Source organism: Eleutherodactylus coqui, chromosome 3 (assembly GCF_035609145.1).
Source record: "Eleutherodactylus coqui strain aEleCoq1 chromosome 3, aEleCoq1.hap1, whole genome shotgun sequence".
Taxonomy (NCBI): Eukaryota; Metazoa; Chordata; class Amphibia; order Anura; family Eleutherodactylidae; genus Eleutherodactylus; species Eleutherodactylus coqui.
This window is the reverse complement of record NC_089839.1, coordinates 290,331,657-290,356,410: the sequence shown is the minus strand read 5'-3', so window position 1 is coordinate 290,356,410 and position 24,754 is coordinate 290,331,657. Positions and strand designations below refer to the sequence as shown.

Genomic DNA, 24,754 nt, shown 5'->3' with positions numbered 1-24,754 from the left:
ACATGCGTTATTTCATTTGCAGACACCCTTGTTTACCTATGGGCGTTTGACTTGCGGATCTTCCGCGCAGATTCCGTAAATCAAGCCCACCCATGGACATTGGATCTTTATGTGTAAATGAAGAAACAAGTGCAGAAACATACAAACTACATGCAGACGTGGCCATCGGACAGATCAGGACCCGGGCAGGGGGTTTCGTGGCCCCGTGAGGCGCTGTGTTCTCTCCTACAAGCATTGTTTATTATGGAAAGTTTGCGGAATACGACGTGTGACGCTTGTACATGACTTTATGGATGATTTTTTTCCATGTCTGCATTATACTTTTTTTTCTTCCTAATTTGCATAATATGTAATATGTATTTTCAGTCTAATTGGAGACGTTGTGCCGAACCCATTTTTGCTGCTTTTATTCTGTAGCGTTGCTTTCTGATTGCTAATTCTCCATCCTAACGCATCTGTTTTGTTTTGCAGCCTTCTCTTGGGAACGCAAGCCCAGGTAATTCACATTTATATTCCACGTAGTTGGAAATAGATTGCATTTTTTTTGTAATGATCATTATTCACAGCGGCGCCTATTGTGCTTTCTGCCTCAAGTGGATCAATGCGTGATGCGACGGCTCCTATAGCATGTTGTTCTGAGAGTGGCGTTAATTGGGGCCGCTGTCTCGGTATCTGTGCCTTCTCTCCGCTCGGGTGGTTTCTCTGGTAGATCCTATGTGATCTTTACGTTCTATATGTAGCAGTGCGGGATTTTCAGAGAAGATTTATATTATTCCCTATATTAACACTTTCTAATCCAATTTCCCCGAAGACTCCCAAAGCCCTTATTTATTTTGGGTGGAAAAGCGCGTTGGGGATTATTTAGAATTACTCAACGGAAACGCGTAAAAATAACCCGTCCTGATGATTTTAATAGCAACTTTTTTGAAAATTGGACATGAGTGTTTTGCATTGGGAAAATCATTTGTAATCCTGTGTGTGTCTGTGTATATATATATGTATGTATTATATATATAATCTAGTGATCGAACACGCATTTATATAATAAGATTCATATATAGATAGATAGCATTAGAGAAATTAGAGATTAATAAAGTATGCAGGACAGCGCAGCTCCGATGCCAGAGGCTGTTCTGCATATCTATATTACACCATGCAGGACAGCGCTGCGGATCTGCGCTGTCCTGCATGGTGTAATATAGATATGCAGAACAGCCTCTGACATCGGAGCTGCGCTGTCCTGCATGGTGTAATATAGATATGCGGAACAGCCTCTGACATCGGAGCTGCGCTGTCCTGCATGGTGTAATATAGATATGCAGAACAGCCTCTGACATCGGAGCCGCGCTGTCCTGCATGGTGTAATATAGATATGCAGAACAGCCTCTGACATCGGATCTGCTCTGTCCTGCATTGTGTAATATCGATATGCAGGACAGCCTCTGACATCGGAGCTGCGCTGTCCTGCATAGTGTAATATAGATATGCGGAACAGCCTTTGACATCGGAGCTGCGCTGTCCTGCATGGTGTAATATGGATATGCAGAACAGCCTCTGACATCGGAGCTGCGCTGTCCTGCATGGTGTAATATAGATATGCAGAACAGCCTTTGACATCGGAGCTGCGCTGTCCTGCATGGTGTAATATAGATATGCAGAACAGCCTCTGACATCGGAGCTGCGCTGTCCTGCATGGTGTAATATAGATATGTAGAACAGCCTCTGACATCGGAGCTGCGCTGTCCTGCATGGTGTAATATAGATATGCAGGACAGCCTCTGACATCGGAGCCACGCTGTCCTGCATGGTGTAATATGGATATGCAGAACAGCCTCTGACCTCGGAGCAGCGCTGTCCTGCATGGTGTAATATGGATATGCAGAACAGCCTCTGACCTCGGAGCAGCGCTGTCCTGCATGGTGTAATATAGATATGCAGAACAGCCTCTGACATCGGAGCTGCGCTGTCCTGCATGGTGTAATATGGATATGCAGAACAGCCTCTGACATCGGAGCTGCGCTGTCCTGCATGGTGTAATATAGATATGCAGAACAGCCACTGACATCGAAGCTGCGCTGTCCTGCATGGTGTAATATAGATATGCAGAACAGCTTCTGACATCGGAGCCGCGCTGTTTTGCATGGTGTAATATAGATATGCAGAACAGCCTTCGACATCGAAGCTACGCTGTCCTGCATGGTGTAATATAGGACCTCAGCCGACGACAGAGCTAACTCTTTAACCCTCTCCAATCCAGTGTCAGATGAGGTCCAACACTACATTGGAAAAGAGTTTGTAACAGAATCGCAAGTCATCTGCCGACTTGCTGATTGGTGGGGTCTCACCTGAGACCATGGCTGATCTTGAGAACGGGGAACTCGTGTGTTGCTTATTTCCTCGCAGTGTCATTAGAATGAATAGAGCAATGGCCGATCATGTGCAGCTGCCACTCCATTTATTTCAATGGGGCTGATGAGATCAAAGTGCTTGCAGCTCATCTGTCTCCAGCAGTCGTATTGGAAATAAATGGGGCACTGGCACACTTGCACGACCAGCGCTCCTCTTGGTCATCTCCAGTGTGGTGGGGTGCAGTAAGCCTACGGTAATGAGAATGGGGCAAATGGGACCCTCTGTCTTGGTCTGTCTGGTCTTTCACCCTACGATCAGCAGAGAATCATGACACCTCATTACACTTTAGATGATTGGATGGTCCTGCCAAATCTGTTGGGTTCGTCTTATGTTCATCTGATGTGTAAGGGTATCTTTATTGTAAAAAGCCCCTGCATTTACTGCTGCTCTTTTCCAAGGTAATCCTGGTTGTTGATTCATTGGTGTGGAGGAACAAAATGATCCTTTCTAGAGACCCGTTTAGACACAACGATAATCGCTCAACCGACTTTTGAGCGATCATCGTTATGTTATTTACAGCGCAAGATGATCGCTCAAGATGAGCGATCACCTTGTGCTGCCGGCGGAGGATGCAGAAGACAAGCGGGGTGTCCCCGCTTGTCTTCTGCATCCAGCTGTTGCCCACTGGGAGCGCCCGGCTGTTATACAGCTGATTGTTCTCAGCGGAGGATGCAGAATACAAGCAGGGTGTCCCCGCTTGTCTTCTGCATCCAGCTGTTTTCTGCACAGAGTGCCTGGCTGTTATACAGCCGAGCGCCCCGTGCCAGGTATGGAGAACAGAGGTGGTCCGCTCTGTTCTGCATACCCAGCTTGTCATCAGGGAGCGGGATACAGCTGAAACAATAGTATCAGCTGTATCCCGCTGCGAATCCTTGATAAGGCTCATCGTTGTCTTTCAGACGACAATGAGCGACGGCCTAACGAAAACTGCAGGATGTCAGTGCAGTTACACACAACGATTATCGCTCAAAAGACGGCTTTTGAGTGAATTTTGAGCGATAATTGTTGCGTCTAAATGGACCTTAAAGAACAGAAATCTCTTCCCTTTAATAAAAAAATAATCAGGCGTGCCGGAACACCTTCTTGATGCACTTGATTCGTTGTGTAAAATTTTAGAAGGAAAAAAAAACCAAAAAACATCTATGCCTTCAAAAATATGCTCCGATGATAAAATTGCAGCCCTCAATCCACAGGAACGCCAATCTCAGATGAGCGTATTAAAGGCGCCATTTTGCACGGACCAGAGCCCAACAGCGGGTCTACTGAATCAGTCACCGCCTCCATAGAACCCCCATGAGACTGTGAGTTTGGGTCAGTAGACCCGCGGTCGGGCCAGGACGCTTGTCTGAAATGGACAATGGACTAAACACAAGTTTTTGATAATTTTTTGGAAGTCCTTCCACTGCTGACTTTCCCTCTCAAAAAATGTATCCCAAATTGTCTGTGACCCCAGCCTGATACATGGCAGGACCCGAGCGTCCTACACCGGCAGCATGTCCACAAATACTCTTCCAGCCAGCTGTAGTAAAGCGTTTGGGTGGGACGAGCTGCCGGACCACAACAGCTGTGTAAAAGGATAAATATGAAAAACTTTAACCCAAAACTTGTTGTTTCAGTTGAAATATCTTTTACTTTTGTGTTTTGGAGTAAATTGATTGACTTTACAAGCTTTAGGTTTTTTTTGACATTAATCCAAAAATGTTTTGGGTTGTTGGCTTGTATCCTGAAGCCCATTAGGCGGCACCTGGGTTGGGTATTGTGTATTGTGGTGCCCGCCCTTACCTTTTTGCCACCCATGTTTTTGTGACCAGGAGGCTCTGCTGCATCCGATGACCACGAGTTCGATCCGTCAGCTGACATGTTGGTTCACGAGTTTGACGATGAGCGGACGTTGGAGGAGGAAGAGTTAATGGAGGGGGAAGTGAATTTTACCTCTGAGATTGAGCACCTAGAAAGGGTAGGAACGTTTGGTCTTAAGTGCTTTGTTTTTATTGCCTTTTATGTGCCAGTTTACAGCTCCCTACATATGACATAAATGTGGCAGAGGTAACCTGGTCAGCTGGTAACCATCTGAGCTGCAGATGAGCAAAGTCCGCCTCTCCTAATATGTGTGACGGATTTTCACATATGCAACGTATAATGAAGACCCCGCTGGGCTCGCCTTAAAACGGCTGATTGGCCGGTGTCGGACCTCCACCAAAGTGGTAGCCATCGGCAATATTTAAAGGAAGTCTGTCAGTAGAGATTCTGCACCATTAGATCAACGCTAAAATGGGCTTTGCTAAGATACCTTGTCTCTGCGCTCTACTTCCCCCGCACGCAGGCACACGATCCGATAGGCGTTGTTCTCGGCTCCAACTGGTCTTGTGCTCCTGTTTTTGGTCTTCCTTAACCCCGGCCATTGCCCAATGACTGGCAGCTCCCTTCTCCTGGTCACGAGAGGAGGAGGAAGAAGAATCGGAGAGGGGAGAGTCCATTGGCTCTTGTATCCTTTTTGACTTTTCCAATGCGTTTGATACTGTGCCACATAATAGATTGGTATATATAATGAGGATGCTTGGTCTGGGCGAGAATGTGTGCAAGGGGGTAAGTAACTGGTCAGTGATAGAAAGCAGAGGGGGGTTATTAATGGCACATACTCTGATTGGGTCACCAATACTAGTGGGGTACCACAGGGGGCAGTATTGGGCCCTATTGTTTTTAATATATTTATTAATGACCTGGTAGAAGAATTGCACAGTAAAATATCAATATTTGCGGATGACACAAAACTATGTCAAGTAATTAAGATGAGAGGACAGAATGCGGCCCCGCTAGCAACAGTGACACCTCTACCCCCTTTGCATCCCCAGTAGTGATAGCAGATTACAATAGGGGCCATTGGGATGGCTGTGGTCTCCCTTGGTCACCCCTATTATAATCTGCAATTGGAACCAGCTCTACTTACCTCTATAGCGGTGTCCTGAGGAAATCGGCATGCAGAACCTGTGGTCGGCATAGCAACGCGGATCACATGACCGGAGCTGACTCATGTGATCCGCGTTGCTATGCCAACCGCAGGTCTTGCATGCTGATTTTCTCGGTAGACTATCCAGATGCTGCTACAGCGGTGAGTAGAGTCGGGACTTAGACCCTCCATTGGAGCCCTGAGAAGCTCTCGTGTAGCCCCAAGGGCTCCGTGGAGCATATTTGTAAAACCCTGCTGTATACAATATAGTACACTGGGGTAGAGCGCCAAGCTTTACAAGGAAGACTCCATTCTGAAAATGTGCGCATCTGAAGGTCGTGCTATTTGCTGACCTTGTTTAACCCCTTAAGGACCAAGCTGTTTTGTACCTTAAGGACCAGACACTCTTTAGGGATTTTACCCATGTGGTGGTTTTACAGCCCTATTTTTTTTTTTTAATTTTTTTCCTTAGCTATCAAAATTATTTTTGCTTGATTTTTTTTTTTTTTTTTTTAATTTTTATTTTTTCCCGTGACATGTAGGGCTATTTTTTTAAATATCTCTTTCTCTGACTTTTTTTTTTCCTGTTTTTTTTTTTTTTTTTTTTTAGTTTTATTGGGGGTGAAAAGCTAGAAAATTTTTATTTTTTTTTTAACATTTCTAGTTTTTTGTTTTATTAGTGTATTTACACTAAAATAAAGTATGGGAACGGGTTCCTCATTTTGTTTCGAATGTTTTGATATATAATATGTATGGTTTTGGATCACAGGGCGCTTATAATTTTGTTTTACTGATGTATGTAATTGTTTTTTACTATCTGTGTCCCCCATTCACTTTGTTTGTTTTTTGACACTTTTCCACTGTAGCTGGGGCATCCATAGGAGCCCCAGGTACAGGGGAAAACATCCCCCTGTAATGACATTAGCCTCTGGCAGAGCTGGTCAGGGTCTAGTACGACCCTGCAGCTCTGCTCTAGCAGGGAATACCGGCGGTCACGTGACCCCACCCCCCTCCTGGCTCCCGTAGTGGAAGTTACACTGTGAACTCGGGGGGGAGGAAAAGGCAGAGAGCGTTAAAACTCCTCCTGCCTTTTCCTTTGGGTTATCAGCTGTCACTAACAACTGACAACCTGTACTGCCTTTGATTGATTGCAGAGCAGGAGGCTTAAAGCGTCGCTGTAATTTTACATACGGCTAGGCTTTAAGGCCAGGACCAGGCGCCATAAATTTACAGTGCCTGGTCCTAAAGGGGTTAAATCACTTTTAGCTGTTTTATTTCTGTAACCAAAAAGTATTTTTAAAAAATGCAACTTATTGTAAGCGTGTATAATGTTGTAATTCCAGGAAAGTGAGATGCCGATTCATGAGTTACTAAGACTCTATGGCTATGGCAGCACAGTGCCTATGCCTGGAGAAGATGATGAAGAGGAAGAAGAGGAGGAGGAGGAGGAAGAGGAAGAAGAGGAGGAGGAGGAGGAAGAGGAAGAAAATGATGGCAACAGTGGCTGTAGTGGAGAACATAAGGTGCTTGCAAGCAAAATTTTTTTTCCTATTCTTATTAAAATAAGGAGTTCATTACTACAGAGAAAACCAGGCGAGGGTCACGGATTCCCCATTAAAAGCTCCTGTCAGGGTCACGGATTCCCCATTAAAAGCTCCTGTCAGGGTCACGGATTCCCCATTAAAAGCTCCTGTCAGGGTCACGGATTCCCCATTAAAAGCTCCTGTCAGGGTCACGGATTCCCCATTAAAAGCTCCTGTCAGGGTCACGGATTCCCCATTAAAAGCTCCTGTCAGGGTCACGGATTCCCCATTAAAAGCTCCTGTCAGGGTCACGGATTCCCCATTAAAAGCTCCTGTCAGGGTCACGGATCACAGATTCCCCATTATAAGCTCCTGTCAGGGTCACGGATCACAGATTCCCCATTATAAGCTCCTGTCAGGTCTTATCACAATAGAAGATCCATTCATATCCTTCTGAAAATCTCTCTTTATGTATACAGGTCTTTAATCCACAACTGTTTAAATCACCCCGTCCCTCAAAGTTCTACAGTCTATAAGGCTGACACGACTTCTGAATTTTTTGCCCCATGGTGAATCTCCATGTGTTGCTTCGTGGCTTTTGCTCCGGATTTACTATGGATTTCACCCATATATATGATAAGGGAGCAAAAATCAAAATGGAGTTGATCTATTAATGACAATAATAAAAGCCCCATCAACATGTATTGTAATTTGATGCAGCTTTGCAGAATTCATACAGCAAATCTGCAGTGTCTGAACTGCGTTCACATGTGGCAAATTTGTCTCTCTCACTCTGCAGGTCTCCTTTATGTATTCCAGCCACTTCCCTTCAGTGTAGCTCCCCTGTCTGATGCTTATCAGGCACCATCTTGAGTGAGATTTTTTACTTTCACTTTCAATCATACCCATGATGTATCAGCACAGCATTAGCTGAGGTTATAGCAGTTTTGACTGCAGAAGGCAGAGTTAAATTATTATTACCTTCTATATTCATCTAAATAAGCTACAGACCATAAGTATACAGTAAGGAGGATGAGCTGTGATCTCCTCTATTATAACTGTGTTACAAAAGCCATGTGATCATCAGTAATTGTGATGAGTGTAACAGCATCACACAATCTAAGAAACGGACTAGAAATTGAATCCATAACCCCCAAGCAGATCCAAGCTGGTCAGAATTGAGATCACATGACCATCTGAGGAGAAGGACTGGTAGTTTCAGACAAACAATTAACCAAGGAAACCCTAGCTCACTTATATATACTGGGGAATGGCTACATAATAATGAATGAATAGAAAAAAATCCCTGGCTTGGCCCTTTAAAGTCTGTTCTCAGAATAAGTCATCAATAGCAAAATTGTGGGGGTTCACAGCCCGGGACCCCCCCAGCAATTAGCTGATTTGAAGGAGGCACAGGCTGGCTGGAAGGCTCAAAATGCCATCTGCAGCGCAGTGACCCTGTATAGTGATGAAGCTCTCTCCCATTCACTTTAGTGGGTGAGCGCTGCGCCACCACATTAAGACACAGTCAGACCACATCTCCTCCAACTGAGCTGATTGGCAGGGGCCTTGGCCAACGGACCAGAGGATATCGGCCATCAATAGTTGTGTACCGAAAAACCCATTTAAGCTTTCTTTGTCCATGCCATGTCTCTTTTTTAAAGCAACAGTCACAGGTTGAATATCTTTAATGGGCTACAACAGTGCCACAAAAAAAACATTACACCAGATCATGGCCTCTACCTAGACATTATATGACATAGCAGGGAAATTATGCCGAGCGCCAAAAACATCTGAATCACCTTGTTTGGTAAAAAAAAAAAAAAAATTCTAATTTCATAAATAAGTTACAGACCTCTGATGATTAGTGTTGGTAAAAAATAAAATGTGTGTTTTTTTTTTTTTTAATGCCCAGGATGAAGCCATTAAAGATTCATCAGGTCAGGAAGATGAAACTCGTTCCTCTAATGACGACCCTGCACCATCCGTTACCCAAGAAGTTATCCGTCCTAGACGCTGCAAGTATTTTGATGCTAGTAAGAGAACGTCCATTCGGCTTTTCAGTGTACAAAATAGAACAATCTGCTTTCAAGCTCGACTTAATGATGAATTCTGGAGCAGCAAGTTAAAACGAATGTCCTTTCTTTATAGATAATGAAATTGAAGAAGAATCCGAGGATGATGAAGATTATATTCCATCAGAAGACTGGAAAAAAGTAAACCTTTTAAATGACTGTTTTTTGTAATGCTGGAGCTAGGCACCATAAAGGTCTAGTGGCGGGTGTCTGGGACCTCATTTCATCAGAATGGCCTCCTTTCCCCCACGGGGATGAAGTGGGGAGATGGCCACACATGTTATTGCCCCATCACTTTGCTTGGCTTTGGACATGTAATTAGGACATTACTGTAACAAATTGCTAGTCTTGGTTACAAATATAAAGAAACAGCTCTTAGTCTCACATTAAGGCCTCATGTCCACGGGGAAAATTAGGCCCGCTACGGATTCTCCATGGAGAATCCATAGCGGGTCCCTCCTGCCCCGCGGACATGAGGGCTGAAAATAAGAATAAACTCACCTGCTGCGGGCCGTGCGTGTCTTCCCTTCTTCGCGGCCGGATCTTCTTTCTTGGGCCCGGCGGATGTGCTCGGCACGCTGGCTGCGTGCTGCGCACATCCGCCGGGCCGAAAAAGAAGTTTCCGGCCGCCAAGGAAGGAAGACGCGCATCGCCCAGAGCATGTGAGTTTAATTCAGGCGCGGGTCTCCTGCGGATCCGGACGGCTTCCATAGGCTTCAATAGAAGCCTGCGGGAGACTCGCACCTAAATGGAGCGTGTTCGGATTTTTTCCTGCACGCGGAACCTGCGCCTGCAGGGGAAAATGACATCCGCAGGTATTTAACTACCTGCGGGTGTCTAATGCATCCCTATGGGGCGCAGATCCGCGTGCAGGAAAAACGCTGTGGATTTAAAATCTTAATTTGCCCGTGGACATGAGGCCTAAAATATCATGTTTTTTCCTCCTAGGAGATTATGGTAGGGTCTATGTTTCAAGCTGAAATCCCAGTTGGAATCAGTAGATACAGAGAAACAGAAAAAGGTGAGCGCCTGCCTGAGCAACACTCTATAAAGACTACAGTAACTATATTCTGTCTGTTTACTCTTCTATTGAGGGGCTCCTGCATCATATTGTACTAGTTATATTTTGCTGTTTAGCATGACATCTGCCCATGTGTATATAGGTGACTGTTGCCCATGTGTGTATATAGGTGACTGTTGCCCATGTGTGTATATAGGTGACTGTTGCCCATGTGTGTATATAGGGGACTGTTGCCCATGTGTGTATATAGGGGACTGTTGCCCATGTGTGTATATAGGGGACTGTTGCCCATGTGTGTATATAGGGGACTGTTGCCCATGTGTGTATATAGGGGACTGTTGCCCATGTGTGTATATAGGGGACTGTTGCCCATGTGTGTATATAGGGGACTTGCCCATGTGTATATAGGGGACTGTTGCCCATGTGTATATAGGGGACTGTTGCCCATGTGTGTATATAGGTGACTGTTGTCTAATTTTAATAAATCTGTCAAAATCGTTAAAGGGTCACTTCGAGACTAAGTTTCTCTATTGATGACCGAGAGGTCATTAATAATGATCAGCAGGGACCTGCTGCTCAGATCCCTACTGATTAGCTGATTCCTGGAGCCACTGTTACTGTGGTCAGCGGAAGAAGCAGGAAGCGCCATTGATTTCAACAGCCCTGTGCTGCAGTACCAATGCAGGCCACTATGCTATCGTCCACGCTTTCAAGTTCCTCCGCTGACCATAACAGTGGCACCGGTAATCAGCTCATCTGCGAGCATGTGAATGGTAGGTCTCTGCTGATGATCTATTGATGATCTGTAGGTCATCAATAGAGAAAGTTAGTAGCGTCCCAGAATACGCTTTAATCGTCACATATTGTTAAATGGAAAACGTCTTACCATGTTTTATTACCTTGGCCATATGTGAGTTGGGTTAGATTTCTAAATAAAATGTGCAATCTTGTCACTGGTCTGTCCAAGCCATTGTATCATTTTCTGTATAAATGGAATATGTAGGTAACAAGATTAATACCCGCACCAGGGATGCCTGATTTTGCTATTTAAAGTGAAATCAAAATGTAGCATTAAAACGTATATCCAATAGTAGTATGCTGGGAAATCTAGCCGCAGGTTTTGGCGCGGCTTCGTCGCATGCTTTTCCGTTGCAGCCAGCTCTCCCATAGAGAGTAGCGAGGCCGCACCGAAAAAAATTGGCATGGTGCGTCTTGGGAATCAGCGCCGCAGCGGCTGATTGTCCGCCCGGTGTGGATGAGATTTTTGATAAATCTCGTCTACATGGCTGGCTAATGCCGGGATTAGTGGCCGCAGCGAAAATTCGCTGCAAATCCGCCCTGTGTGAACCCAGCCGGTGAGTTGCTCCCGTGTTTTTTTTCCCCCCATGTTTAGTGATAACGGTTCAGATTTTGATTTTGCTTTCCGTTATTGCAGTGTATGAAAATGATGACCAATTACTGTGGAACCCAGATTTCGTAGTGGAGGAAAGAGTGATTGAGTTTCTGAATGAAGCCTCAAGAAGGACTGGGGAGGAGAAGGGCCTGGATGCTATTCCTGAAGGAGCACATATAAAAGACAATGAACAGGTATTTTTTTGCTCCTTTTGACCTCTCACCTTTTAGGCAGATGGGTTTACTATACGGAGATATCGGGTAGTATGTGAAAGTTGTCGGGTTACCAGGAACATATTTAAATATCTTTTTAAAGTTTTAGGAATTGATATTTGGTGCCATAATAACTAGAGATGAGCGAACGTACTCGGATAAGCACTACTCGTCCGAGTAATGTGCTTTATCCGAGTATCGCTGTGCTTGTCCTCAAAGATTCGGGGAGCTGCAGGGGAGAGCCGGGAGGAACGGAGGGGAGATCTTTCTCTCCCGTCCGCTCTCCCCTGCTCCCCGCCGCAACTCACCTGTCAGCAGCGGCGCTCCCCGAATCTTTGAGGACGAGCACAGCAGTACTCGGATAAAGCACATTACTCGGACGAGTAGTGCTTATCCGAGTACGTTCGCTCATCTCTAATAATAACCTAAAAAATAAACACCCAACTTTAAAATGTGTGACTGCCTGTGCCGTCGGCCTGAACTCAGATTGATGGCAAATTAGAATGGGTGGCTTAGCTTTAGGAACAAGACTTCCTACTGTGCTTTTTCCCTGACTGTTTTTAAAAAGCTAAGCAGAAACAAACAGTAAATACTTTATAAGAGCAGAGGCACAGTTCCTATTGTATTCTAAGCATGGGGGTGGAAGTGTGTGGTCAAATTTGCTGTCTCATTGTTGTCCTCTAAGCAGACCACTTTTTTAAAATCCTTTTTTGGAGTGGTTCACAAGAACTATTAAAGCAAGGTCCACTGTTAAGCCCCATTTACACACAACGATTATCGCTCAAAATCCGTTCAAACAATGGCTTTTGAGTGATAAAGGTCCATGTAAACTCTTCCATCTTTCACTTCGGCTGAACGGTGATTTTTAGGTGAGCATAAAATCTATCCTTCAACCAGAGAGAGATTGCAGGGGGGACCGCATGCTGTGTTCTCCACAGGAGCAGCTGATAACATTGTATTCAGCTGACAGCCCATGGCAGCCCATGAGAAGACAATACAGCTGAGTGCAAAGTCCAGACCACATGCTGGAGGCTTATTTGCATGCCAACAAAGCTGATAAAGTGCTAATGGGTGTTAGTTTTGCATAAAGTACTAATAGGCACTATCACTAAGACTATAAGCTCTACTATTATTAATGCTTCTAAACCGCCAATTGTTTTTTCAGGCCCTTTATGAGCTGGTGAAATGTAATTTTGACACCGAAGAAGCTTTGAGAAGATTAAGGTTTAATGTGAAAGCGGCACGTGGTAAGTAGCCTATCTTGTAGTGAGCAAGAGCCAATATGACCCGCACATAATGACGTCTGTTAATCACGTTTCTTATAGAATGCAGTTGGTATAAATGGATGCTCACAATAAATAGTTTTATATGGGGAACGCATAAAATGAAATGATGTTCAATGAGTTGTGTTTTTGTTGCTATTCTTCCCCAGAAGAACTTTCTGTGTGGACCGAAGAAGAATGTCGAAACTTTGAGCAAGGTCTTAAAGCGTACGGGAAAGATTTCCATTTGATACAAGCAAACAAGGTAGAGACACTGCAGAAACTTTGGAGTGCAGTTTGTGTGATGGTGATCAAGCCACTATCCTCGTTATAGAAGTATACTTGTGTATGCCATTACTAACTCTCAGAATACTTTGGGCAAAATTGTAATTGAATAGAGAATCTTTATTTCTATAGCGCCAACATATTCTGTGGCGCCTTACAGATCAGAGGCATGCGCAAAATCAGACATTACATACAATATTAGACCAATTTACAATTCGAACAATGGGCTGACATCCCTGCTCACAAGGAAATAGGGGTGCAACCAGAGGTAGCAGTGCTTGTTTTGTACAATGCTCCAGCCGCCTTCTATTATAGATAGGGTAGTATACATAAAGCTGTATGAGCCTGTCACCAGCCAATATACATGTAGTAAGGTTGTATTTTCCACACAGGTCCTGTGTGATTGTGGGCCGCGCATAACTCGCACATTATTTTCAATGGCTTACATGAGCGATTAATTTTTTTAAATTTTTTTTTCCAACTGCACCAGTAGTTCAAAATCTAAAAATCGCAGCATGTCCTATATCTGGGTGATTTCACTGCAAGAATCTCCCATAATTTCCTTGGGGAGTTTGAAAAAAAAAAATTTGCATTGCTCTGGCATACTATGAAATTTGCATGTGGATGAGATACGTTTTTACCACTTCAGCTATTGAAACGGCATGCAAATTTTTTTTTCTTTTCGCGCGGCGGTTCTCCCGGCGGAAATGTCATGGTTTTTCGCTGTGGCCAAACCGCGACATTTCCGTCGGGAATCCGCCCTGTGTGACTGTGGCCTTAGGGTTCGCTTAAAACTGTGGATTAACCACAGGAAACACAAAGCGGAAAACATTGTATCTGGCTCCTCTTACTGGTCAGGGCCGTTGGGGGTAAAGAGGGCTGGTGTCTTAACATTTGGGGATGTATTCATTTAGTCTGTAATGAAGTTATCAGTCCACTGGTGTTGTGAGTGGCCCATCTGCCCCTCATGTCTGTTACCATATAACAGCCTGTACAACAACGGGTTAATTTATCACTTAGGTGAGAACACGGTCGGTTGGTGAATGCGTGGCTTTTTACTACATGTGGAAAAAGTCCGAGCGGTACGACTTCTTTGCCCAACAAACAAGATTCGGTAAAAAGAAATACAACCTCCACCCCGGTGTAACGTGAGTACCCAGCGTAAGCGGGTGATGTCTGATGTGCCCGTTGGCAGTAAACGTCCTGACCATTCATGTTATCGTGCAGGGATTATATGGACCGACTGCTGGATGAGAGTGAAAGTGCAGCATCGAGCCGGGCCCCGTCTCCACCACCCACTACCTCGAACAGCAGTACTAGCCAGTCTGAGAAGGAGGACAGCACTGCTGCCAACGCTAACCAGAATGGTAAACACTAGCTGGAAGAATCTGGCCATGTCGTGTTGTTTTTTCTCTATTTACAGGCGTTCCGGCGTGCCGTTTGATGAACTTTTGACCAAACTGATACCAACAAATCCTGATGAACCCAATATATTACAATGGGGTCCTTACGTCTTTTAGTATTTTTGATAGCAGGAATACGGAAATCCCTGGAGGCCGGGCAAGAAATGCAAATGTGAACAGATCCTAGAAGCTTAGCTAAGTTACTATTTATTAGCAAAGGAGCACATTTGGGAGGGAAAGATCAAAATCCAGGCCATATGTTAGTGCTATTACACGTCCCCTTCCCAGGGTGGAATGGCCCTGGCCTTGCTGAAGTAACTGTGTGAATTGGTCCTTGGGCCATTTTCTACCTCCTTTATTTGTTAATCAAGCATAGACTAAGGAGAGGAGAAGTTCTATACAGAATTGCATTGGCGGAGGGGTAAGAGGCCCAACTAAAGCTGCGACCCTCCTCCCCTCTCCATGAGGGTTATAGCAGCCTCAGGCCTTTACTTAATGGCATGTTTACTCTTGTCGGTATTCTCAGTGCTTTCCGTTCGCTCTGCTACTCCACATGCCGGTTTGTGCTCTTATGTTTTTTCCACTTACAAAAATACAACCTCTACTATGGGGTCTCACGTGGCACAGAGTGGTTAACCCTTTCCAATGCAATTTTTGGATTCAGGGTTTCCTCAAAGGCTTTCTCTTTTTGCTGTTCTACAACGGTGCCATCTGCTGGCTAAAGCCAGTGTGTGCACGCCAGAGCGGCTCCAACAGCGGAGTGGCTGGCAATAGACGGTAAGAATACCCTGTCGGACGTCTTCTAACATTGGAGCTGTACAAGCTTCAATCAGAATGTAAGACGATGTCAGACAGTGGATTGGAAAGGGTTAAGGCAGCAGTATGTAGTCCTAAGCTCTCGCTAAATTGGTGTGCAGATCTGCGACCGAAAGTCAGTGAGTTCCGCTGTGCGACCAATCTCTTAGGGTTCACACATCATGTATTTGCTACAGGCTTTCCACAGCGTGAATCTGCAACAAAATGCATGTCGAATTATGCATTAAAATTGGCACCAATTTTTTGACTCTGATTTTGGGACGGATCCACATCAAAACCCACTTCATGTGAATGCAGCCCAGCAGGGGAAGACGATGGGTGTTACTTCTGTTATCGTGGAAACAACTACCCACACATGACTAGAAGCAGGACATTTATGGCAGCTTATTTATTTAGGGGGAGAGTAAAATTAAATATATCCAGTAACTTCTGTGTAGGCCTGATCCTCTCGACTCGAATAACCAGGCTTACTGGGCCTGCTCAGCCCCTGGTAGGTCTTCTATAGAGTCCATAGAAATCAATGGGAATGGCCGGGCATGCACAGTACAGCACAGCGGAAAAGGGTTAACTGCACATGTTCGGCCTCTATACTGTTTTCTATGGACTTCATTGAAGTGAATGGAGCCCCCCACCCCCTCCCCAAAGACCCCATACTTACCTCCGGATCCGCTGTGCAAAGTCCCGCATGACGCTCTGTCGCGCAAGCGCAGTACAGCGCATGACGCGCCGGCAGTGTCACGTGATGTGGCCAGCAGTGGGCGGGACACGTATTCACGCTAAACTTCTGTTGTGCTACAGCGGAAGCATAGCGTGACGGACGGCTTCCATTGATTATAATGGAAGCTGTCCGCACGTATGCCCTCAGCAAATAGGACAATCCGTGGGTAATTTCACGCTGCCAAATTCCGCGGTAGAATTCCACAGCATGTATACTGACCTATTAGGTTCAATAGAACCTAATAGCTGTGGTGAAACGCCTCGTAAAACGCCGCAGAAATCCGGCCGTGTGATTAGGCCTAAAAAAAGGGTCCGTGTGAGCGCTTCCATAGCAACCTATTAGTTGCTATAGAAGCATGGTTTTACACGCTGCTGTAGCAGCATGTAAAACACGCTCGTCTGACCGAGCCCTAAAAGAAAGCGGCGCAGCTTGCCCTACTGACGTCCCATAAACCTGCTGGGGTGGGAGAGTTCTAAATTGGAAGCCCACGTGATAGGTTTATGGGATGTCAACGGGCCAGAAGACCTGGTGATGTCATCTGTCAGATGGCATGGTGCTGAAATGGCCCACCGGCGCCAAGGTGAGCATATTAATTTCATATAGAGGATGGGGGCTACCAAAACCTATATTAAAAAAAATAAAATAACCCCGAAAACTGCTACGTGTGAACACATCTGAAACCATTAATTTTGGGCTGAGTGTCTCTAATTGTACTTTATGACTTCCTAGGGGTCGCTGTTAACGGTCCTTCCGAGGTCTCTACTTATAAAGATGATGCCAGCACAGGCGTTGTTCACTTAAATGGCCCCAGCACAGGAGAACCATCTTCAAATGACACCGACACCAATGGCTACAACCGAGACACTTTATCCAGTGATTCCAAATCGAGCCATGCTAACAACAGCCGTGATAAAGAGCTGGACGACACCAATGAACGCTCTGCCAAGAGGCGACGGATCGACAGCCCTGCTGGAAAAGACAGTCCTGGATCGTCCGAAATTTCTCAGGAAATATTTTCACACGGAGAGGTCTAAAGAAGATGTCCCCCAAACCGTCAACCATTGAGACATTTTTGAAGTATGTTTCTAGGGTGTCGTGAAATTTCAGGGTTCAACTGGTTATTTAAACAAGCTCTATTTTAAGGTATTTTTTATTTCTTTTTTTTTTTTCTTGTGTCTTCAAATCTCAAAAAAAAAACATTTCAGCCACAACGTCTTGGGATTTAAAAAAGTTTTTTTTTTTTTTTTGAGAAATGATGGAAGGACCTTCAGAATGTATCGTTATTATACCACAACATGGGTGTGAATAGTTGCTGGTAACTTTTTGAGTATTTTACATTTTCTGCATTTTTGGAATTTTTTTTTTTTTTTTTTTATCTTGTCGGATTTGAAATTGCTAAGAAAGGTGGACCCCGAATGTCACAGGCACCGATTTTATAGGTAGAAGTTAAGCGTAAACCAAATAAGGTTTGTGTATGTAAATTATTGACATCAATGATGTCTTTTTCTATTTCTATCTGGGCTGAAAAAAGATACGTGGTGTATTTTTCCAGATTTCTTCGTAGCCTTTGAGAGATTTTTACAGTAACTATGTTTTGAATGAACTGTCCTTTCTTAAACAAAGCTTGTATAATTTTCTTAACTTGTACAGTTGATAAACTTTTATTATGAGAAATTAATATTCTGGAAACTGTATGTTTTTGGTTCCCCCCCTTTTGCTTTTCTTTTCTCTTCGAATGTCTGTTTGGATCTTCTTCACCATCGATGTGTTTTTATTGCTGAAATTATCATGTTGCAGGTTAATCATGACATCGGCTCATTTTTCCCTTATGTAATATGACTTGTTGATGCCCATTACGTATGAAGAGCGCAGCGCAAGAATGATCCAAGTCCACTTTTTACCGAAAAGTGATCATTTTAACTTGAAAGTTTCACAACTCATTAAAATTCCATTTCTTTGTAGGCTTGAGCACTAGGATACATGCATGGAACATTGCTAAAGTTGAAAACACAGTTGAAAGTTATAAAAATGTTTTTAGCTTTCCCTCCACCACCATCACCACAACCACCATCACCACCATCATCATCATCACCACCATCGCTCAATTGTAGCAAATTGTCATAGTATTAATGGGATTCTCCTGGTGCAAGCTGTTTTTTAAAGCCTGTGAATCATTGTATTTGCCTGCATGTAACGCACAAGTCATGGTGCTCGGCCCTGAAATGTTTAACCCTTTCCAGTCCCATTTTGGATTCAGAGTTTCCTAAAAGGCTTTCTCTTTTGCTGTTAGCCAACAGATGGCACTGTTGTATAAAGCCAGTGTGTGTGTGCGCCAGAGAGGCTCCGACAGCAAAGCGGCTGGCAATAGACGGTAAGAATACTCTGTTGAACGTCTTCTGACATTGGAGCTGCACAAGCTTCAATCAGACTGTAGAAAGACAGTGGATTGGAAAGGGTTAAAGGGGTATTCTAGGCATTTGCTATTGCTGACCTACCCGCAGGATAAGGTCATCCATCTGTGATCTACTGATCATCTGATCCTTATGCCCGCCTGCTGTTAGTGCAGCAGGACCCAATGTCCACGTCGGTGGTCAGGGCCGGAAGTGTAGTCTGCAGCTTCACTCCCATTGAAACCAATGAGAGCGATGCCTTCTATATTACACTTCTGCTTTTGACTGCAGTGAGAAGGTGGAAGTGTAATAGAGAGCACCGCTCCCATTGGTTTCAATGGGCGTGACGTTATCTATTACACTTCCAGCCCTATCCACCGATGCCCTGCTGCACTGACAGTGGGCCGTAGGATTAGCTGATCGGTGGAGATCCAGAGTGGCAGACCCCTGCCAATCAACAATTAACCTAGGTCATCCATGGTAAATGCCCGGAATGCCCCACTTTAATAATGAAACCGCACACTCATTGGCTTTTGCAGTTATGAGCGGACCTTGACCATTTTTGCAAAGGCAGAGGACTTTGATTGTTCTTTCAGCAACAATGGTTTCTTTGGACGGCTCTTTTATGGACTGTGGTCTTTTTTTTGTTTGTTTGTTTTTTTAACTTTATCTGCCTTCACCGACATTAATCCATAAAATGGCAGGTTCTATTTAAAAATGCAAAAAAGTTGGACGTTGATCATTCTTTACCCTGAGCCCTCCATATATTGTATGTACGCTGCCTTATATAAAGGAACTAGTAGCATTCACATGTACGTATGCAAATGTTCTAGAACTTGTGAGCATTAAGAAACCTTCTTGTATTGTATACATCCTCACTCAGAGTAGTGTATTGTACCAAGATTTGTATTCCAAATGCAACACCGCATCCTTCTACTGAACTTGTAACAGCACAGCTCCCCCTGGTGGTCCATATCAAAACACAAACAATAACCTCTGAACGAGTGTTTCAGTCCTAAATGGCCGGACACTTTTTAGCAGTTTTGCGCACATGGTGGTTTTAACGGCCCTAACCTTATTTGTTAGGATCCAAAAACAATCCTTGTGCTCCTCCCTCCCCCCCCCCCCCTAATATAAGGCTGTTTTTAATATATTTTTTTTTATAAATAATTTTTTTAGTAATATTAAAAGATAAAAAATTGCAAAAAGTAAAAAAAAAAGTTTTTCAATTCTTTACATTTCCACATTGACATGGTTATTTTTGATTTGTATAGGCTCAGGTGAACGGGATGGCGATGGGGCGTTTTAATTTTGTTTAATTTGATGTGTTTTTTTAATTTATATTTTGTATGTAATGTTGTTGCATAATATATTCCCCAAGAGATCATGCAAGACCTCTGGGACATCCATGTTATTTGTTTTTTGGCATTTTTTTTTGTGCTGTTCTACCATTTTTCCACTGCCACCTGGACATTCGGTAGGAGCCACTGGCAGAGCTGACCTTGGTCGCTTAGCAATCACTTCATCACCATGTCCAATAGAGCCAGCAGCATTCCCTCTACCTGTATTCACTGTATGCCATAACAGGAGTATTTCCAGGCCTTAACTTGTATTGATGACCATTGGGATACCACTGCTGGGATCCCTGCTTCTCAGCTGATTCCCAGTGCCATTGCTGCTATGCTCAGGGGCGAAAGAAGAAAGCGCTGACCATATCGCAGCAGCCCGGGTTGGTATTGCAACCTTACCCATTGAATTCAGTGGTAGCTGTGCCTGCAATACCAACTAGGGCCACCGCGCTACGGTCAGTGCTTTCTGCTTCCTCCATTTAACCATAGCGCCAGCGGTAACGGGAATTGGCTGATCATTGGGGTTCCAAGCACCAGGTCCCTGTCAGTCATTAATAGAAATAGTTAACAAAGTCCTGGGATCCCATTTTAATTGACCACTGTGTAAAGAGAAGACACAGGAGTTTATAATCGTGTCTTCTCAGGATTTCCAGCACTTTTTTTTTTGCCTTCCTTTCCCCGACATGTTCCTGCTACTTTAAAGCAGTGACCCTAAAAGACGGGGTGGTTATTGAAGGGTTAAATAAAAGTACAATATGCCCCCTTTAGTTCACTTAGGCTCTTTATCCAACGTGTACGGACTTCAGATTGTGGTTGTCGCTCGTCTTGGTGTACCCCGCCCGGCTGCTTTAATTCCGTAATGAAATGACTGCCTCGTTACATATGTACATCGAGTTCGAAACCTCACAGGTAACCAATAAACGTATCACCTCTAGAATACTTTTGTCTCTTTCCTACAAGAGTATTTAGCATCACGAGTGGAAATAGATGTAATTGTTAACAAGGTTCACAGGTTCTGCAACGTTACAGAAATACAAGTGAAAGTTACAGCGAAAAAACTTTTTGTTTCTTTTGAAGTATTTTGTCGTGTTTGGGGCTTATTCTATAAAACTGGTTAAAACAAAACTTGATTTTCTCATTTAAAGATGTTTTTTCCGGGATTACACTAGCGATGACCTGTCCTGCGGGATAGGTCAATAATACTTGATGGGAAGGGCTCCACCACTTTGGATCCCTCTGCGGTGAGCGCTGCAGCCGCTTGTCAGGCATGTAACATCACAGCCGTCGGTCACATGGCCTGAGAGCAACTCTGTCTTGTTGACGTGAATTGGACTGAGCTGCAGTACCATGCACAGCTGCTATATAATGGACGGCGCTGTGCCTGGAGCACAGCTGTCAGTTCTCTGATCAGCTATTGATATAACCTGAGGATAAGTCGTCAATAGTCTAGTATTGGGTTGTGTCACTATGACAACCCTTCTCCATATGGGTAATGGTAAGAGTGGTAGTAGAAATCATCATATCCTTGTTCGGGCCCAACCTGCCAATTTATTTATATGGGCAGCCCTTCAGTTACATGACTGCCCTATGTATTTACATTCCCTTGTCCATCTCTACTACAGGGGTTGTAGAGTTAAAGGGAGTCGGTCACTTCCCTTTAGCCCTGTAAGTTAAGTTAATGGGCAGAAAGTATGCAAAAAAAGTTTTGGCGTGAAACCATTTTTATAGAACAGCCCATTTCATGGTCATGTTTAGTCTCTGATGACATTGTAACTACATTTGCATGATGGTGTATAGGATTTTTGTTAGAAATGCCATATCATTGGCTGCTTTCACACCGCCGTTGGATCTCTGTTCAGGGTTCCCGTCTTTCTGCTCCATTGTTGGAGAGGAACTGAAAAAAAAAAATCCCGGATCGAGGTTTTTTTTTTTTTCTCCTCCCAATAGATTTCATTCCATCAGGTTTCTGTTTTTTGGATGGAAAAATAGTGCAGACTGCAAAAAAAAAACAGAAACCTGATGGAACCTTTTTTTTACTTTCCATTTTAAAAAAAAAACCATTGAAATCAATTGGAATTTTTTTTTTTTACCCGTTTGATTTCAGTTCAACTCCAAAAACAGAGCAGAAAGATGGAAACGGTGAAAGCAGCCTTTTCTTTTCTCTCCCCAGTTGGATGTTTAACCCTATGCGGATTGTGTTGACACTTTTGTATATCTTGGCTCATCATGACTTTCCCTGCTAGTAATGTAGCCTCTACTGCTATACGACTTTCAGCATAAGCAAAGCCCCATCTAGTCCAAGTCTGAACTGTTTGATCGGGCACCTTGTATTCTTGCATGAATCCCCAAACCTTTAACAATGTGAATTATTTTTTGAAGTCTGAACTTTAACCTCCCCTCCAACAGGCTGTGCCGCTCGTGTGTGACTGCGTGTTTACTGACACGTGCCCAACAGCTCTGCTCTCTATGTGCAGATGGTATCCTCTAAGTGACACCGTTGACCTGAGGTGGTGCAATCTGTGGGGTACCTGTGATAATAAGAAGTCTGTGCAAGAAGAAAAAAAAAAAATATCTACGTGTGGCATTGACTCGCTGTGTTGCAATGAATGAGTTCTGCTGTACAAATTTGCGCCATTTCTACAACCAGCAGAACAGTCTCTGTAGATAGCTGCAGCCTGCCTATTTTCTGCTATAAGTAAATGGGGTTTGTTCCTATTCACTTAACTTGTACTTTGGGGCAGTTTCACACTGATGACATCTTCTGGGCACATTTATGGAGCTGTAGTATGAATGAGCATCAGGGCCTGAACTGGGAGGGTCATGGGCATCTGCCATCCTCTTATTAGACCTGCTGGCAAGTTGTGCCACTCTTCTCCACTATGGTTGCATACATCTGCCCATAACATGCTTGGCCTTTATTTGATGGCGCTTATAAATCTTCAGAAGTGGAAAGCAGTTGCTGCACTAAGGGTCTGTTCAGACTTCAAATCTGCACACAGATTAACCCAACAGGCACCATCTGGGCCAGGAAGTGGGGTTTCTTTTGTACTCTACGTGCAGATTTCAAATCCACACTATATAGCCTATGGCATGGATTTCCATTAAGAGCACTGAGACCCAAATCCAGGGCAACACCCCCCCCCCCCCCCCCCCCCGCGCTTTATATGTAGGATAGCCCATGCATCCAGTAAATCATGAGCAGAGACCAATAAAGTTCACTACTGTTGTACACTCATCTTGCAGGATGAGAGACCCTCTAAAATGTGCTGGGGTGGAGGGGGGTCCTTGCAAGTTTATGATATTGCCAAAGATTGGTTGATGAACTAATTGGTTCATAATTCTGCTTCCTATCTTTCGTGTGTGGTTTTTTTTTTTTACGTCTCCCAGGTTTCCCTAGGGTGGCGCCTCGTTATCACAGTGCAAGAACTTGTGATTTTCATGCAATGCATTTTTAATTTTAGAAGCTCCTATTGACTTTTGCATGATTATCACGCAAGAATATGACAGTTGGCAGCAATGAGATATTCTCAGGAAAAAGCATCGCCAACACTCAAATCATGGGACAAGATGCACTTTTGCTGTGATTTTCTTGCAGTAAATCACGATCGCCAGTGTGAAGGAGCCCTAGGTGCGTCTTGTGGACCTATTCTGCACGAATGGGTAAGATACATTACAGCATTACTTGGCATGGGTCTAAGAGCAAGAAATCATCAACTGAGCATGTTTTACCTATACCCCTCAAAGAGCACCACCATGAGGTTAGTCCCCAAGGGTGCAGCTTCTGTCCGCTGCCTGATCTCTACAAGCTAAAGCGAATCAATGTCACTTAAGAGGTACAGCACTGGTAGGGCTGGTACAGAAAAACACCACTATCTAGGTTTTTTTGCAGTAGTATTTAGTAAGTTTCACTATTCTCAAGTCACATTCTCTTCCACTAGTGAAGTCTTTTCACAACTTGCTGGAAGCTGGGCTGCTATGTGTGAAGGGCTGGGGTGCAGATGATGGGCAAGAGAACTCAGCTTAAGTCTTCTGTGAATGAGTGGCTTCAGGCAAGTTTTGTCTTTCTGCAGCAAGAACTGAGCTTTAACTGAATGTACGTTATCGGCACAATGAATCATCATTCACTTTATTCTTTTGCACTGTTAAGTTTCTATTTTTTTTTGGAAATTAAAAGTTTCTTCTTTTGGAAAGAAAAGTGGAATTTCTCTTTATTGATGTCAAAATGCAGCCAGTAAAGGCTTCTTTCTTCTCGGGTACGATGTGGAAAGTTTTACACACTGCAGTTCCTGGGTGGACTTTTTTTTTTTTTTATTAACAGTTTCCAATCCAATTTGTAGCCTGGTTTTCCTAGGGGGCTTACTCTTTTTATGCCGTTATACAACAGCGCTATCTGCTGGCTAAAGCCAGTACTGCATGAGGCGACACGTTGGATAGGCTCTGACAGCAGAGAGGCTGGCAATATACAGTAAGAGAACCCCGACAGATGTCTTCCAACATCGGAGCTGTACAGCCTTAAATCATAATGTCTTCAGAGGTCAGACAGTGGATTGGAAAGGGTTAAAGCAAAATTGAGCTTTGAGTTGACAGTCCAAACCTTGTTAGGGGCGACAATCTATACGGTTCTCAGTTTCCTTATTGTAGGCAAGTTAGAAACTAGGTCTAAAAGAGCAGGGTGTAGTATTTGTTAACCGGCTAATATGTCTAAAAGGCCCTTATGCACGGAATTATAGTTATGGGTTGTTCAAAACACGGCAGGAGCTTGAGCAACCCTTGACGCTAGCTGGAATCACTCCTATATAAGAGCATCGGGACAACCTGTTGGGTATCTGTACCCCACAGAAAAGGGCCCTAAGATGCAGCAGTATGGCAGTCTCTTTGTTCAGGTCTGGAAGGTCACCTTAAAGGGATTAAAGCAGGGTTCCCCAACTCCAGTCCTCAGGGACCGCCAACA

The 24,754-nt window shown here is 44.1% G+C and overlaps 1 protein-coding gene across 3 annotated transcripts in view; it reads left to right on the top strand.

Moving 5' to 3' along the window:
• The window catches only part of MIER1 (MIER1 transcriptional regulator), a 33,017-nt gene extending 13,427 nt beyond the window's left edge, over positions 1–19,590 (top strand). Inside the window, exons 2-13 of one of the 3 annotated variants that reach the window (XM_066597665.1) lie at positions 472–496; positions 4,221–4,366; positions 6,700–6,879; positions 8,795–8,897; positions 9,031–9,095; positions 9,903–9,975; positions 11,411–11,562; positions 12,746–12,827; positions 13,013–13,107; positions 14,148–14,275; positions 14,355–14,494; positions 16,794–19,590. In XM_066597665.1, the coding sequence (XP_066453762.1) occupies positions 472–496; positions 4,221–4,366; positions 6,700–6,879; positions 8,795–8,897; positions 9,031–9,095; positions 9,903–9,975; positions 11,411–11,562; positions 12,746–12,827; positions 13,013–13,107; positions 14,148–14,275; positions 14,355–14,494; positions 16,794–17,098 (1,494 nt within the window). In that variant the 3' untranslated portion in view covers positions 17,099–19,590. Of the gene's footprint in view, positions 1–471; positions 497–4,220; positions 4,367–6,699; positions 6,880–8,794; positions 8,916–9,030; positions 9,096–9,902; positions 9,976–11,410; positions 11,563–12,745; positions 12,828–13,012; positions 13,108–14,147; positions 14,276–14,354; positions 14,495–16,793 lie in introns of all 3 variants that reach the window. The other 2 variants (XM_066597664.1, XM_066597663.1) reach the window with 2 other exon arrangements.
• Positions 19,591–24,754: the final 5,164 nt, after the last annotated feature.